Source organism: Hippoglossus stenolepis, chromosome 8 (assembly GCF_022539355.2).
Source record: "Hippoglossus stenolepis isolate QCI-W04-F060 chromosome 8, HSTE1.2, whole genome shotgun sequence".
In the NCBI taxonomy this organism is placed as follows: domain Eukaryota; kingdom Metazoa; phylum Chordata; class Actinopteri; order Pleuronectiformes; family Pleuronectidae; genus Hippoglossus; species Hippoglossus stenolepis.
This window is the reverse complement of record NC_061490.1, coordinates 24,788,832-24,806,388: the sequence shown is the minus strand read 5'-3', so window position 1 is coordinate 24,806,388 and position 17,557 is coordinate 24,788,832. Positions and strand designations below refer to the sequence as shown.

The 17,557-nt window shown below is 44.2% G+C and overlaps 1 protein-coding gene across 11 annotated transcripts in view; it reads right to left on the bottom strand.

The window, feature by feature from the left end:
• Nucleotides 1–8,543: 8,543 nt before the first annotated feature.
• cspg5a (chondroitin sulfate proteoglycan 5a) overlaps nucleotides 8,544–17,557 on the bottom strand; it is a 41,644-nt gene continuing 32,630 nt past the window's right edge. The window contains exons 4-7 of one of the 11 annotated variants that reach the window (XM_047341057.1): nucleotides 15,980–16,058; nucleotides 13,079–13,135; nucleotides 11,333–11,434; nucleotides 9,545–9,682 (exon numbers count right to left, since the gene is read on the bottom strand). In XM_047341057.1, coding sequence (XP_047197013.1) covers nucleotides 11,348–11,434; nucleotides 13,079–13,135; nucleotides 15,980–16,058 — 223 coding nt within the window. In that variant the 3' untranslated portion in view covers nucleotides 9,545–9,682; nucleotides 11,333–11,347. Of the gene's footprint in view, nucleotides 9,683–11,332; nucleotides 11,435–13,078; nucleotides 13,136–15,901; nucleotides 16,059–17,557 lie in introns of all 11 variants that reach the window. The other 10 variants (XM_047341058.1, XM_035164661.2, XM_047341054.1 and 7 more) reach the window with 10 other exon arrangements.

Here is a 17,557-nt window from a genome sequence, read left to right as displayed (position 1 = left end):
GCATCTGATTTCTGCCAGAGGAAAAAGCCTCCTGATCACGGGCTAGCTATTAGCTCACGTGTTAGCATCACGTTCACTGCTCCATATAAACCAGTTCTCCAGAGTCACGTGTGCGGATTTTATTTATTCTCAAATTTCAGGATGAAATTATACGTTTTCATGCGTTTTTCTTAACCAAGCATCTCATGTTCGTGAAAAGCATCTGCATAGACGATCTTTGGTGACTTCTTCGTTGTGTCTCCTCGTTGATTCACAGCCAGCGCCCCCTGCTGGTGGTGCTGTTTTAATGGGTGACTGGCAGCAGGTACATTTAGGGGATTTAAATCAATAATCATAATAATAATAATAATAATAATAACAGTAAGAAGAAGACGAATATGAATAACAAGAATAATATAAGAATATTTTAAAATAGCATTACTGAAAATATAAAAAAAATAATTTACTATTAAATAACTTTAATGGTTAAAAATAACAATTAAAATTACCATATAGGCTTTATTATTAGCTAATCTGCCTGTTAATATATTCCTGATCCTGTCGTGTATAATTTCTTCTGAGGCACAAATTTAACAATTATAACAGATAAAGTCATATTGTTTTGTTGTATTTAAATTGAATAATATTAATATATTAATACATCATATTTTAATGCAGCTCTCATGGTCATTTGAAAGGAAATCCTCACCCGTCGCGTTCACCATTTCAAATTCACACCTGTTGTCTTCTATATTTTATCTCTCACACTCAAAGATCAGTACAAAGTTTATCTGCATAAAATAGACAAACAAAAATCCAGCGTACTAATTTATCTTAATCAGGTATCAATCAAATGCATCGAGTAAGTCGTCCATCTTAGTCAGAACAGTGAAGTAACACAACACAGCAGTAAAATGGGAGGTAGAAACATAGCATCTGATCATTGAATCAGCAGATGGCAGTGTGCAGCTCCCGAACATCTCAGCATCAAAGACCTCAGGAGGAGACCTGCAACCAATCTGCATTTTATTCTTTTAACGCTTCTATCTCCACTGTTTCCTGTGCAGCAGCAGCAGATTTAATACTCAACAAACTCCTCCTCCATGTTAGCGAATAGGACATGAATGGACCAAACAGAACAAATCAAAGTATACATAGTTTTTCTGTCATTTCAGGTAGTTCTTGTCACACATTTCATTATTAAACGTATTCATTTCTGGATAGTGGGAGGAAGCAGGGGACACGTCGTCCATCTTTATTCACACTCTGTGGTTTCACCTGTAAAACACCTGAAAATCTTCACTTTATTCACCTGCTGGCTTGTCTTTGTTTTGCTTGTCTGCCCTTTAAGAGGTTAAGAGCTTAAAAGAATATATATAGATAGATTTCATCGTTCAGAAAGTCGAGTACCACAGTAAAACTCTTTTTTAGTTTATATTCTGCACATGTAAAACTTGTGTTTTCACCGCTGAGTCCGACATGAGGGAGTCTTGAAGCACCGGGATCACAGAGCTGTGTCATGTGAGAAGAGTAACGCAGAACCGTCCGATCAGCTCTCGTCGTTTGGCAAAGCGTCGGCTGGTTCGGCTGTAATTGTTGGCATCGATTCACCAATAACATAAATATACGCCCGTGTCTGTGCTGCTGCAGAAGCTGCCAGTCAAAAGGTCACAGGTCAGATTCCTACGGTCACTGAAGTGCTCATGAGTAAGATACTGTCACAAAACAGCACGGTGCAATAAAATGACATTTCCTCGACATATACATCTTTATATATAGTTTATACAAGTTTTAGTTTTATTGATCAGTATCTGCTGCTTTTTGATTATTACTGTTTCTAAGTCTGTTCCCTTTATTCTATTCTTACTCACCTGATCTTTATTTTTAATGCTTTTGTATCACTACCTGTAAATTACATCAATCACTGGTTTAAATATCAAATAAATAAACTTTAATTTATCAGTGTTAGATATTTCTCCAACTCAGAATATCAACAAAAATACACTTATATACCTTCATTCATTTCTGATAAACAATGACATTTTTCTTGAAACCTGCAACACAACAATTATTGTGTATTTATTTTCGAATACCCTCCATCTTTCCCTGAACAGCAGTTTCCCAGTTGTTCCTCTACTAGAAGATTAAAGCTCATCATCTGTTTGAGTCTCCGTCCATGTTCGTTGTCCCGATCCAAGACAAACACTTGAACCTGAATAATAATTCTCCAGCTTCTTGTTTTAACCTGAGACACATACGTTGAACTACGGAATTAAAACTTGTTCCCTGAATAAGAACTTGTGCAAAAGACCAACAACACATTCTTTCACGGAGCCATTTTCAAGATGACAGCCATGAGGTGTAGAGGAGGTTTGTCAGGGGGTGTAGGGGTTCAGCGTCCTGGGTCTGGACCCCTGAAGCTCGTCTATCGTGGGCACAGGCAGCGACTGAGTACTGGCGGGGCTGCAGATGGAACAAGGCGGCGAAGGAGGGTACATGTCGTCCTCCCATCGCAGGACTCGGTCCTTGGCTCTCCCGGGGCTGTTAGCAGTCTTAGCGTGGGGCCAGTTGGAGGTTGTGGGTTTGGATCTGGGCACCCTGTAGAGGTAGACGTCATATCGGGCTAAAGGTCCTCCGGAGGGCTTCGTCTTTGTCCTCTTGGCGAGGTGGAGCTCCAAGTCGATGGTCACCTTTCGATGAAGGAACAGTTTGGTTATTGACGCGGAAATACACAAGTACATCGACAGAGACACAAACACACGTGCACAGAAGATACATACAAATACCCACAGTGCCACCAGAGTACACAACAAGAGTAACTGCGTCTCATCGATACAAGTTATGTTTTTCGATCCTGACAACAGATTCTCCAGTTCAGGGTTCTGCACACTGAGACGACCTTCTGTGACATTTAAATAAAAAGGTGAACGGCTCTTTGTGCAGCAGCAGGTCTTTACTTCAGGGTGGCTCGAGAGAGAAAGCTGCAACAGACGGGTTGAGAACATTCCCATACACGTTATCTTGACTGACAGCTGGTGAAAGAGCTTCGTCCAAACAAAAAAACACGACGCTGCGTCTTTGACCACAACAAGATAATAAAAAAAAAAGCAACATGCCAAGACTTCATTTAGTCACGGGGCCTCGTCAGTTGACTCTCGGTCGTCTGAAGTCAGTGCCATCGCTCTGCTCGGCTGCCAAACCAGTCACTCATTCACATGTAGAGCAGCACATGGGGTGTGTGTGTGTGTGTGTGTGTAGAGGGGCTTACTCTGCTGTTTGGTAATGTATCGCTAGATTTCCATCAGAAAAGAAGATCAGCAGCATTCCTCAGAGCCTCATTAGTAAACTAGACAGTGCCAGAATGATCCGTTTAGACTTCACCCCCTCCCCACCACTACACACACAATACACACAACACACACATTAAACATACACACAACACACACACACACACACATGCACACACACTCCCACACTCCCCCACCTCGGCTTGTGTTCTTTCCTCTTGGTTTCAATCTCTTCTTTTCATGCAGCTTAGTGAGACACACTGTGCTTGTGCATTTAAATCTAAATCAAGTGCACAGTTTTCTTTGTGTGCGAACATGTGTGTCACTATTTTCTTGAGCATGCATGTAAATCCACAACCGTACATTTTGTGCTCACCCGAGCCTCGTCATGTGTGTGTTTTTTTGCACACATGACTGCATGACTTGGAGCGTGTGTGCGTGCCTCCCATCACGCATTGCTATGTGTGAGCGCGCCTGCGTCAGCCAATCACAGCCGCCCCTTCAGGATCCTAACACCATCATTCCACCACATCGTCAGCCAATCACAGGCCGCGGCTGAATCCCGAGTCCCAGCAGGTTTAACTTGGAACGGCAGAGAGAAGAGGAAAAAACAGAAGAGAGATTGAATCTTGACTCGTCTTCACATGTTCTCTGTCTCACAGCTTCTCTCCTGCTTCCTCTCTTACACCATCAGTCGCCTCCGCACACACTCGATTCCCCAGAGAGCCGTTTATTCTCCTCATGTTCGAGCTGCAGAGAACTGGGCTGCACAATGTTGCCTATAAAATAACTCGGTGCATTAACAAGCGTGTTGTATAATTTTGATTTTTTTTTTGTATTTCACTGCATGTTCTCAGTTGTATTTGTGTGTTTTATGCCTTTTTCTACATCCACTGCTTTAAACTACAGTATTCCAGAGGTGAAAGATGGATGAAACAAGAGCAATTAAAATGTGATGACTGATTATGCAACATGTTTAACTAATGGACCCCAATTTTATATCAGGGTCACAACAAGATATTCAATTGGACAGGAAATAAGAAAATACAATCGGCTTCAATATGCTTCAAACTATTTTTAAATTTTGGTGCTGATGCTTCTGTATTTGTACGTAAAGCTGCAACAACACGAGAAAGACGACGCAATTCTAGAGCTTTTGGTGATAATGGTCGACGCTTTCAATCTTAATCAAGCAAGATTGAAAATGTAAACGTCCTGTCCTCTACCCAGGCTCCACCCCCTCGCCTGAATCTCTCACTCATTTTCCTGAAATCCTAAAATTTAAACTGACACGTTTAGATTCTTCATTTTTGTGACGTTTCCTTATTTGTTTTTCCAAATACACTCAACTTTATTATATTATATTTCTTCCTTACTGTGACCTAAATGTTCTGATTGATACAACCCTGATTCAAAATTTACTGCCACACTCGATAACACTTGTTTTATCTGGTGGTTCCTCACAGATCTGATCGGGTGTTAGCACTGAAATATTGATTATAATAAAGATGTTGAAGTCTGGAGGTTTTTCTTACTAACGTCATGATGAGGTTAGTGTGTGTGTGTGTGTGTGTGTGTGGCATGAGACAACTGTAAGTGACAGCTGGCTGGCTGTAGGATTAGGGTCGTCTGATGAGATCGGAGGACGTGAGGCTGAACCTAAAGTGCAGTCGCGAGCGGTTTTAATGCTCCGATATATTCTACAGTTTATTACTAGATGACAGTAAAGCTGCATGAGAGTCACTTAATCTGCCTCGTCCATCCGTCCACCTCCGTGTGTTTGTGTGTGGGACTGCAGATAAAACCCCCGGAGGTCACCGCGGTTTGGACCCGTTCTGCTCAGTCTGCAGCATCAGAATATGTTTCCGTGGCAACGACGCCCTCTCTCCGTCTGAAGATGCATGAAATTGCCGGCGGCGGCAGATAAGTGAGAGTGAGAAAGAGAGGAGAGCAGGGACGTGGTGATTAGATGTTCAAAAGGGTTAGAACTCAAGGAGATCACACACACACGCGCGCGCGCGCACACACACACACACACACACACACACACACAAACTCACACACACACTAACACTCTCAGGGGGTCAGCGTGTTGTGATAAAAACAGATCAGTCAGTTTCTGTCATCACTTGCAGGATCAAAATAGTTTCTGCTCCTTCAAACTAAAATTCACGTTGTTATGTTTCACACACGTCGGTCACACGAACAGTTTGTGGAATATTTTACTTCTAATATCGGTTTTAGAGGCTGTAAGCTGAGGAAACTTCCTCTACTCTTATAAAACAACTGAATAAAGGCTCAGTCTCTCAGAGCGATGACAGCATCCCCCCCCGCTTCACTTCTCTCTGCTGGTAATGTAATGCCCACTTGTTGCCATGGCGTCCACTGGTACTTCACTTGTTTCACTTCGGAGGAGATTGTCCTTTAGTGTGTGTGTGGGTGAATGTGATGTGTGTGTGTGTGTGTGTGTGTGTGTGTGTGTGTGTGTGTGTGTGTGTGTGTGTGTGTGTGTGTGTGTGTGTGTGTGAGACTGGCCAGCAGGAATGAAAGAGGGTGATAATGACCGTCGATGCTGTTTTTGTCGTTTGATAAGTGCTGTTTCCTTTTCTGGATTCTTTTCTTCTTCTGCTTTCTGAGCGGCCGCGCCCCCACCCCCCGCACCCCACCCTCCACCCGACCCTGCTTTATTTACTTGAAGAAAGAGAGGGGCACACACCCCCTCCCCATCCACCCCCACCACCCTTCAGTGCCCCCTCCATCCTGGGAAGGATCCCCCACAATGCCGCTGTTTAACCCGAGAAAGGGGACAAAAGGTGGCGGTGGCGGCGGTGGAGGTGCGGCCTCTTCTGAGACGCATTCAGGGCTGTTTGTCACACGGGTGAGAGTGTGTGTTTCTGTTGTTCGACTTCTATCCCTGTGGGAACCACTCTATTTGTAGGGTGAGCGTGTTTCTGAAACAGAAAACATTTTGTCCTGTCGAGTCCTCACTGACACAAAAGGGTTAAAACTTGGATTTTGACTTCTGCCGAGTGACTCCAGACTCGTCTCAGATGAACTGAGACTTGTTGGCGTGAGATTTAAGGGTTGACCGAACGTTCCATGTCCACTGAGGGTTGCGTGTTGTTCCAGTGATGTGTACATGCTCACGTTTGCATTCACACTAACATTAGGGTCAGCGTTGGTCTCACATTCCCTCCATGTGTTCCTGCTTCCAATAGGTCGATAGATTGTACCTGGACATATCGGGCTCCACGCAGACATCTGTGATCTCTATCCTAGTGGACAGGAGTGGGTATTAAGGCCACAAGGACCCGAATGGACTCCAGTGGACTCCAGTGGACTCCAGTGATGAATTTGTCTTTAACTAAATTACTTCAGACGTCAAGAGATGACTCAAGATGAAGCTGCGGCCGCTGCAGGACTCCGTTGTGACTCGTTTTCATTGACTTGAACTTAAATTGGTCTCAGATCCATCGAGATTTGTCTTCAGACTCTTCACGTGTGATTTAAGACTTCAATAACTTGGTATTTTAGTTAGTAATAAAGAAATAAAACGTTATAGTTATAGTAATAGCATAGTAATAGTAAAAGGACTTTGAACTTGACTTCGATTTGGCCTTTTTTATTCTAGTGTGTAAATTAAAGAATTAAATGCATTACATTATTAAGGGGCCTCACAAGTATGGAAATAAAAATATGTATGTGTGTGTGTTTGTGTGTAAGGGAGTAGGAGTGAGCATGGGAAGCTGACAGATGCTTTGTGTATGTATAAAGTGTGCATATGTGTGTGTGTGTGTGTCCTTTTGTGTCAGTTCAGCATCATGAATAGAACAAAAAGTTCTATAGAGCGGAGCTGAAATATGTGAGGGAGGTTTGTGTGTGTGTGTGTGTGTGCAATTAAACTTCGACGTCCACGTTTCCATGTTTTTGTGTGTTTTTTTTATCTCTGTCTCTACATGCACTTATTTGTCTAAGTGTGTGTCTGCAGAAGGTACGTTTTTCATCTCAGTTCATTTAGTGTTTGTTCCTGTGCGAGTTTGATTTATGTGTTATCTACAACGAGCAAGTCTGTGTGTGTGTGTGTGTGTGTGTGTGTGTGTGTGTGTGTGTGTGTGTGTGTGTGTGTGTGTTTGCAGGGGAAGCAGCTCTGGAGGCAGGAAACATGCAGAAGCAGCAGCCTGGTTCTCTGTGTTTGTCGTCATGATTTATGAGTTGTGAAGACATTTTATTTCCAACAGTAACCAACTGTCAACTCTGAGGACGGTGGAACTCAGAGTAACATCATCGTCTTTCTGTCTGTCTCATCCGACATCGATCTATTTCTCTGTCTGTTGCTCTGCAGCTCACGTCCATGCATACAAGAGTTTTTAAACTAATTCGACCTGTGTGAATTATGTATTATGATTATGTGTGTACGTGTCAAAACCTACTTCTAAAATTCCCACTTATTATACTTTTGTCTGCTTGGATGACTTGTTTTCATAAACCCAGGAGTTCATGGAGATTTCTTAATGCAGCATGAGCTCATTAACTTCTTTGAAGACCCCTGTTTACCACTTTCAGAAAACTAAAATATTAAACATCTTTTGACCCTTGTCTCGTAATTTCTGTCTCGTAAAATCAGGACCTACTTTAATCCAGAGCTTTCAGCCACATTTCTTGGGCTTCATCAGCAGATCAAATCATCTTAGTTGTCATATAGATGGTTTAGTTCTTATCATTTTACCTCAGGCCTCATCCATATTACGATGATTTTATTTTACAACGCATCAACTCTGCTAAGGATGCGTCCGGTCTAAACAGAAAAGGTTTGGAAGCGATGACGTAGTCAGCTGTTTGCTGACTGGGTTTTTTGGGGTTACGACGTAGCCTTCGCTGATTCGTCCGCCTCCTGTCGCTTGAATAGTATGGATGTTACCTAAGTCTTGAATTCTGTTCATGTGATAAGAGCTGAACCACGTCCAAGACCACTGAGTCACCTCCAACTGCCAATAAAGGCCGTGAGCTGAAAAGTTCTAGAAGCCTGATAAATCATCATGTTGATACAAGAGCAAGAGTATATGTGAAGTGTTCTACCATCATGATGTCGGTGAAAGTATTTGGCATTAAACAGTAAAATAATCTGAGCCAAACTCAAGTGTTTGTGTGGGTGTTTGTGTGCAAGCACCTGCTCCACGAGGATCTAAGAGGTTCAAAGCCATGCAGAGAGCATCAGAGAGTTCAGGGGATAAAAGAGGAGGGGGTACAACGCAGAGGAAAACACAGGATCCACAGAGGTCATGTTAAAAAGGTTTTATTTCAACAACTGTCTGAATCATGTTGGTTTTGTTCTCAGTTCGAAGTCCCAAAAAAGTACAAAAAAAAAAAACAAGTACATCAAAGGATTAGAAATCACATCAAAGAAAACCAAGACACATTGTGTTGCTTCTTTTTAAATCAATCCAAGCAATTTTTTTTCCAATATTTATACATACTCACTGGATTAGTCAGACAAACATCAAAACCTCTCAGTAGCTTTATCATAACATTTTTTTTTTTTTACAATGACGTTTTACGTAAGTTTTAAACTTCTGTATGATTTCTTTCTTTTTACAAAATACACCAATGCAGGCAGGGGAAGGTGTGTATGTGTGTATACATATAAGCATGTTTATGACTTCATCTTTTCACTGTATGTGTATGCACACTATGTGCATGTGCGTATGTGTGCATGTGTGTTTGTCTGTGTGTGTGTGTGTGTGTGTGTGTGTGTGTGTGTGTGTGTGTGTGTGTGTGTGTGTGTGTGTGTGTGTGTGTGTGTGTGTGCAGGTAAGAAATAAGAGGAGAGAAGAGTGACAGCAATAAGGGGGCGGGGCTGCGAAACAGGGAGTGATTGGATGTAAGAGGAAGTGTGGGGGGTTGCAAGGCGGCGGCAGGGTGAGGCTGGCGGGGGGGCGGGGTTACTCGGGCAGTGGCAGCGGTGGTGGTGGTGGTGTAAGTGTTTTTTCAGCGGCCCGGGCCGCTTGGTGGCAGTGTTGCCGTGTCAGAGACGGTTGCAGACTGGGTTGGTTGGCTGGTTTGTTGGATGGCTGGCTGGTTGGTTGATCGGTTGGTCGGTTGGTCGGTTGGTTGGTTGACCGGTTAGGCGCACTCGGCAGCGCACGGACGGAGAGCAGGGAGGGGTTTGGGGGGGCTTCCTGTTGCCGGCGCACCTTGTCGTTTTCGTGGGGTCGTGTTGTCGGTTGCTGGGGATGTTTTGTTTTTTGTTTTCACATCATGTTGTTCTGCAGTGAGTTTACCTCCGAGGAGTTCTCCTCACCCAGGACCTTGTGGTTCTCGTGTTTGGGGGTCAGAGAGTTGTGGATGTTCAGGGAGTCGTCCTCCTTGGGCGAGGCCTTCACCGGGTCCTCCAGCTTGTTCTGGGAATTAGGATCATCCTACCCAGGGAGGGGTGGAGGTGGGTGGGTAGGGGTAGAAAGTACAATTAGAACCACAACAGGCAACATGTTACTTGTTCAGTAGAAGCTCCCATGTGACCGACTGGTGGAAAACTTTGCTGTTTGAATTTCAACTTTACCTTTATCGTTGCTAAAGAAAATCAGCTGTTTATCTCAATGAACTACGTCCATATTGCACAATTCTGCTGCTCACACTTTACGTTCAGTGCCAACGTTTAGAGAGCCACTAGGAAGTTGTGTGTCCTTGATGTGATGAGGTGGAGGGTGTGTGGTGCTTCTGTAACTTTCATGTTGAAGCCTTGAGTTTGTGTCCTGTCTCCCACCTGCAACCACGGCGTTCACCTGCACGTTTTAGTTCCTAACCATAATGTACCTTCACAATACTGTATCTGCCAAAAGATCACAGATCTCATTGGGAACATTGGCACTGAACGCAACCCAGTGTTCGGCAGAATGGTCCAACTGGTGACAGTGTTTCGGTCCCAATCCCACACTGTTTGATTTGTCTTAAATTTCATGCAACAGATTCCCATCTTCCACCTTCATGCTTTAAAGAACTACACCAGTGTGTCCACGAGTTTCTGCTCCTGTACGACAAACCGTTACTTCACATTTGAGGTCAGGCACAGCTTTCCATTCATTTGTTTTAAGCGTTAAATCAAATAGACTCTTGACACTTGCCTGAGTTGTGTGATCCATGAACGTGAGGATAATGTTTGAATTTGGATCAAGTACTAAAAAACGCAAGCAACGTTTAGCGATGCAACACATATTTGATTTGAAGTAGAAGCGCTCAAACTGAAAATAAACCACTGGTATGATTCTTTAGAGGCTGTCAGGATGCAGTGAAATACTTTGAAAATACCAAACAAAATATCATTGTGTTTGTCGTATTGTTCAGTTTCAGTATCAGGCATCAGTCAGTGGTTTGGAGGCTCCACTGTTTGATCATCTTCATGCTCGGCTGGCGTGTTGTGTTTGGTTGAGGAGACACTGAGGTGAACTGCATGAGCGACATCCCCCTCTCAGGCAAGCCGGGAAGCACATGCACATCCACATGCAAGACCCCTGCAACACACCCCCATGACCCGCATGTTGTCGCTCATGCAGAATCACACAACTCCTCCTTTTATTTTCTTCCCCAGAACAAAACCAGAACAGCACCGAGCCTGTGAATCCTGGAGAGTTATCTGTTGGTACCACCGTCATACATACCAAGACAGTTGCTGGGCGTAAAAAAAAATCTACGTGTTTTTGAGGTTTCGGTTTAAGTCATCTGATTTTAATTAAGGTCAGAGGGGGGGAAGGGGCGGGAGGGGGGAATTGATTGCGGAGTCCATTTTAGCTCTGTTCTTCCAGCCTCTTATCCCCATTAATGCTGCATGGCGTCATCGACCCTGCTGCGCCGAGGCGTCCTGGGGCGTCCGTCTGTGCCTCTTTGTCCGCAGCGCACCCACATACACACCGACACACAAGTATGGTGAGATAGTCGTTCGCACACACACAGGCGTCCGCACACATTCCAGGCCCTGAGGCGTGTGTGCCACTTACAAACACACCCTAATTGAATGTTTGCGTTTGGAATTCAATGGCACTTTTTAGGAAAGGAAGAGCAGTGAGAGCATTTACCCGCTGGCTGTTGGCCTAGATAGTAACTTCAGGCAGGACGTGCGGATACGTCACTTCCATGGTGACGGGGTAGGGGCCCTCTGTCCTCCCGTCAGCGTGAAACTGGAAAATGTGTTTTGTTTGTTGGATTTCATTGCTGTCACGCATTTGGGTGGAGGGGAGGCGGGCGGTGGGGGGGGGGAGGCACAGAGTCACAAGGACTTTAACGTTTAAAGGTGTCATTTTGGGAACAGAGATAAACAGGGTTCAGATGATGAAGATGAAGATGGTGGTGAAGATGGTGGAGGCACATGAGCATCAGGCGGAAATTGTCTGTTTAAGATACAGAGAGAATTATCATCACTGCTGAATTGGCTCTTTTGGAATTTAAAGTAAATATATAAAATCCCCTCCAACACATTATTCTTAGTATTAAAGCTCTGATATATGGATATGTTTATGTGATGATAACTGATTTTAATTATTGTGAAGGAATAATTGTATTGTACAAGTCAGTCTTCTCTGCAGGAAGTCAAATGGTTTATGGAAAATTAGACCCTAATGTGAACTGATTATGAAATAATACGTCTATACACAATATATGTATAAACTGTATATTTGATAAAAATGACACGTGCAGCTTATCGTCCTTATTGTTTGTTTCTGTTTTCTTTTATCTTCAGCTATTGATTAAATCCCTTGGTTTGCATTCACAGTTTACACTTGAGATTAAAATATTTGAATTGGCACGAGTGTGCATGTTTATTAATCTGCCTGCACGTGCTTCATGACTCTGTGTGTGTGTGTGTTACATGAATGTATTTAACATAGAGATTATTTACTAATTGTATTAGAGTCCAGTTCCACTACATGTCGTCAGCGTCTGCTCTGCCAGTCAATTCAGTCCTGAGAGACGATTCAGTCGGTGGAAATACAATCCTCTTAAGTTACAGGCAGCTCTGACCACTCAATTCATTGTGTGTTGAATTTATTTAGTATTGAACAACAATAACACAAAAATAATTTAATTTCAGTGTTTTCTGTGGAGAGAGAGCGTGAGGCTGGACCCTGCAGAATGAACGAGTGACGACAATCAGGTTCAATCTACGGCCGTGAATGAAACACGAGTCGTTCTATTACTGCTGGGACACAGGGGTGTGTGTGTGTGTGTGTGTGTGTGTGTGCGCGTGTGTGTGTGTAATACCACGGTTGTCTGGTGGGACAAGGTCGACACAAGGTTAGTACATTTCTGTTTTAAATTAGGTTTTTTGGGGGGGCGATGTAATTATCAGACTCTGCACCTTTAAAGGGACATTACACACATGAACGTCCTCGTGGTTGAAACATTAAAACATCGGAGGTGAAGACTGCAGCTGCTTCCTCCTCTTTTTCTTCTTCTATTGTTTAATGTTGTCTGTGTTTTCACTCTGGAACAGAACCAGGTTCAGTTTGATCCAGACCCAGAACACGTCTTCTGGTCTGAGGAACCGTTCACACCTGATGTTTAGGTTCAGACGAGTTATACTAAAGACAACACGTTAAAGTTAGTTCAAAGTATCTTCACTTCTAACAGGTGATGTTATAAATGTGTTTTCCCGATGACTTTGTTTTTCTTTATGTGGTGGGCGGGAGGGGGGTAAGAGTCGGATCGGTCCACTCAAGCTTGAGAGAGGGTGATTGACAGGGCCACAGTAACAATGAGAGAGCTGTTTGGGAGGGTGAGGGAGGCGGGGCGGGACTTTCTGACATTTGGGGTTTTGGTCTTACCTCGCAGTCGGACTCCTCTTTGGTCTTACACTCCCAGGTGTATCTGCTCATGGTTTTCTGAGGGGAGGGGGACGGGGCAAAGGGTTATAACTCCTCAAAACCACTCACGGTCCAAATCCTCAGAGACAAGACAGAGACGGACAGTCGAGAGACAGAGGAACGAGGAGGATTGAAGAAGAGGCGACAGATCAGAGACGATACAGAGAGATTGAGAGAGATGGAGAGAGACAGAGGAGGTGAAGAGAAACTTCCTCTCAGACGACAGCTGAGATTCCCGGCCGGCTGTCGCACCTCCGAGGAAACACACACACACACACACTCTCTGGTGCGTCCTCACAGTGTATCTGTGTCAGGACAGTAAACACAGCTCTGGATCTGTCTGGTGAGGTTCCTCTGCAGACACTGGGCTGTTAGTGTGGAAGGGAGCTGAGGTTATTCGTTTTATTAGTCAGTGTGTTTTGGTTATTTTTTGGGGGGAAACTGGTGGGTTGGGATGGTTTTTCTTTGGTTTGAGAGAAGCCTGGTGTTTATTTCTAGAATGATTCAGGATGTGTTTGAGAAATGAGTTAGAGGAATAAACCAGGGATGAATAGGAGATGGAAATATTTGTGTTGGGGGTTTTTTTCAAACAAGAACTGAACTGAACTCATTTACCGGAATGGATTTCAAGACAAATCAATACTGAATCCAGTACACAACCTGTTTATCGTATTTTTAAAAGACGATAAAATAAGATCTATTTATGGGTTAATTATTCTAAATAGTGGACTTCCAGATTTAGGTCTGAAATAGAAAATATCAATATCTATGGAACCAACAACGAGTTTCTGATCACTTGTTTGACACCATCACGTCCAAACAATCACGTTTTAGTTTTAAACCACTTCACTGTTGCTACGTTTACGTCTGACGTCCACGCCACTCTGGTGATTATTTCCAGCACCAAAGTGGAAATGAAACCTGAACATGCTGTTGCCCAGTTTTATTTTTATTATTTGAAAACCTTGTGCTGAATCTTTAATTCCCCAAATCCTACATCGATCATGTGAATCAGGGAAACTGAATCTGGCAGCATCAAAACACTGCTCTGTAGCACCTCTAGTGGTCAGAAACTCCACCCGGCACCTTTAAATGTCCTAAAACGAGCCATGTCAAACATTTTCAAATGCTATTCGATCCATTGGATGAGCAGGGATTTGAGGGGATGTGATGAATGGGTGGTGCTGAAGACATTTGAGAGATGTTGTTAGGAGGTGATGACAGATGTTTAGTGATTTCCTGTCTATTCCGGGGAGTGAAAACAGTTTGTAAAAGGCACATGAGACTTTGAGAACTACTAATCGCTGCAGTTTTACAGGTGAACTACTGATGGAGTTGTTAGAGGGTGGTACCACATCTTCAAAAGGCAGACATTTTTTTAAAAAGTAAGAATGAAAACAAAACAAACTGGGCCCCAGTTGTAGCACTAGAACTACCCATGCTGCTACGACTGCCGCGTTGCCGCTACTCGCTACCCATGCTTCAGCTAGGGAGGCACCTGTCGGCTCTCCGCTGCCGCCTGCAGGCAACAGCGAGGCGTTGCATCTCAGATGTTTATCCTGATAACCCCGAAACATTTCCCACATCCCCTTTAGCTTACCTGGTTGTGACATCATCCTGCTTCCCCCCCCCACCCCCCACCCCCTTTGACCAATCAGTAACAGTCCCGCCCTCCCTCGTCCATTTTTCAGGATAAACAAGTAAAGAAGAGCATTTGGTTAATAGAACAGTTAGCATAGCACAGCTGCAGTGGCACACATGTCCACCGGATGGCGCATGTTAGCAGAAGAGAGCAGGCATGCCATGACATACCAATGCAAGAGGTGACCAGAGAGAGAGAGCAGTTCAGAGAGAGAAGGGGGGGTGGGCAGGGGGTCGCAGCAAAGGACTGTGGGAGTTTTCTCGTAAATAAGGGGCTCGGGTTAAAGCCAGGGCGGGTCGCTGCCAGCGCTGTGGGGACGTTCCATAACTGTTTAGTCCGTGTGGTTCCAGGGGGAATTTAACCCCTAACCCCCGGCTGTGTCGGGCGCCCTGATTCACCATCGGAGCTGATTTACGCCGCATCCGTTCATTGTCTGCATGAAAATAAGTGTCACAATAAATCTGTGGATGTCGTTTGACGATCTTAAAATAAGTGTTTCAAGAGCAAAGACTTGTTTTGATCCAATTCAAACCTTTAAATGGTTGAATTTCTAGAGCAGCTCAATGCAGAACGTGAACTCATTTCAATGTTTTATTATCCTTGTGTGTGTGTGTGTGTGTGTGTGTGTGTGTGTGTGTGTGTGTGTGTGTGTGTGTGTGTGTGTGTGTGTGTGTGTGTGTGTGTGTGTGTGTGTGTGTGTACAGTTGCCGTCACTTTCGCAAAACTAAATCAATAAACAAGATAGAAAACTATGAGGCTCCAGAGCTGGTGTGTTGCCATGGTAACAGGTTGCCGGAGCGCAGTCCCCCCTGGGATCCTCGTTTGTATAAATGGGTTTGACGACTTATATCATCTTATATCGTCTAGAAGTTGGAAAACTTCTTGGACTTTTAAGATTATGACGCTCAGCCTTCAGACTACAACCGTCCTCGTTTCGATTTCACCCGCCACTCTAGAAAACTCCCATCATCCATCCTCATACTTGGACCCTGCCCATCCCCCTTCGGCGTGTCACACCTCTGAGTATTGGAGAATACTCATGCCCATGCATTAGAGGGAGGGTCGGGAGCGGGGGGGGGAGCGCGGGCAGGGGGTAGATGCAGAAAAAAGGGGGTGAGAGAGAGAGGCGAGAACCACGTTACCTGACAGATAATGTTATCATAGTAAGCCAATGCACGGGCATGAGGGACGTTAGGAGGGGTGTCGCACAGTTTCCTTACATTTGGGTGGGAGCCCTCAGCGATGGTGGACAGCGAGAAATTATCATTGTGCTGCTCCGATGAAGGCCGGTACTTACTGCTGGGAGTCGGAAGATGGAGGGAGAGAGGAGGAGAGGAGGAGAGGAGAGGAAGATTAGTGAAAGGTGGAGGAAAAGAGGTGAGATAGCGGAGTGGAAAGAAAGAATGAGATCGCAGGGAGGTGAGGAAGAGGAGGAAAGGGTTGGAGAGATTTTGTGCAGAGACGGAAAGGAAGGAAAAGGGCGAAGAGAGGAGGAGAAGAGACAAGATCACCGGCAGAGACAGAAAAGATTAGAGGAAGGTAGAAAAAAAGAGGTTAAAGAAAGGACGAGATGATGAAATTAAAGAGGTTTGAAAAGGAAGAAAGAGTTTGAAGATCCAGGAGGACGAAGAGGAAGAAGGAGTCAACGAAGCGTGAGGAGGAGACGAGGGCGAAATGACAATTTTCAGGTGACAAAAGAGAACAAAGAAAACACAGATGGAGAGATGGAGAAAGCAAAGGGCGACAGACGAGGAATTAAAGGACAAAAGTGGACGAGAGAAAGCGACAAAAATTCAGGACGAAGATTCCATCGTTGAAGAAAGACGGGGGTTGTCAGAGGAGCAGAAGGGGAGAAAAATAGCAAGAAAGCAGAATTAGTTTGACGGCAAGTTCACGTCCTCTGTTTGTGAAACGACAAACAGAGAAAACACAACAGACACAAACATCTTATCTGTGATGCAACAAAGAGAGAATAAAATCTGATTTGATTTTTGACCTTCAGGTTTAAGTGACCTGCTTCTTACGAGATCCCACAGACGCTAAACTTTGACTCGCGTTCGACCGACTTAGATACGATACACAGGTTTCAATAGATCTGTCTTCTGTCAACTTATTTTAGATGTGATGAGGATATTGATGCAGAAACTCTCCGGGACTTTGTCTTTCACACATGAACAACGATTCTCCGCTCAGAGGCGTTGACAACATCTCAGAAATCTCTGATGCATTAAGGTGCAGCAGACAGAAACTGGACGTTACGTTTTATTTCTGCTGAGGACATCTCGTGTTTTTATTTACAGCACATCGACACCAGCGTCGGTATCTTCTACGTGTGTGACACAAGTTTAACCTCCTGACATATTAGTTTTCTTTTAGTTTTTTCGTCCGTCACGTGTTAGAAATGGAGGTTCTCCTGTTGTATCCTCACATCGGTTCTTTCGGACAATCTCCAAACGTTTATTGAGGCTCTGGCAGGAAAACCTCCTGAGAACGTCCAGAGCTTCTCACTCTGACGTTTGTGTTCTCACATCAGCTCCTCTGGAGAATGTCTGGAGCTTATCTGGAGTTCAGTGTCTGTCTGAAAGCAGCTCAAGAAAACAGAGTGAGAGGTCCAAAGCTGGTTTCTGACAGACGAACAGATTTCTCTGTCTGTCTCCATCTCGTCGTCGTCTCGTCTTTGATTGCTCCGTCACAGCGTTCATGAAATATAAACACGGACGTTCGCCCGTGGATCAGAGAGACGAGCCCTTTTTTGAGCAGGAAGTAGATCACAGCCTCGTTAACTATGGATGCGACGA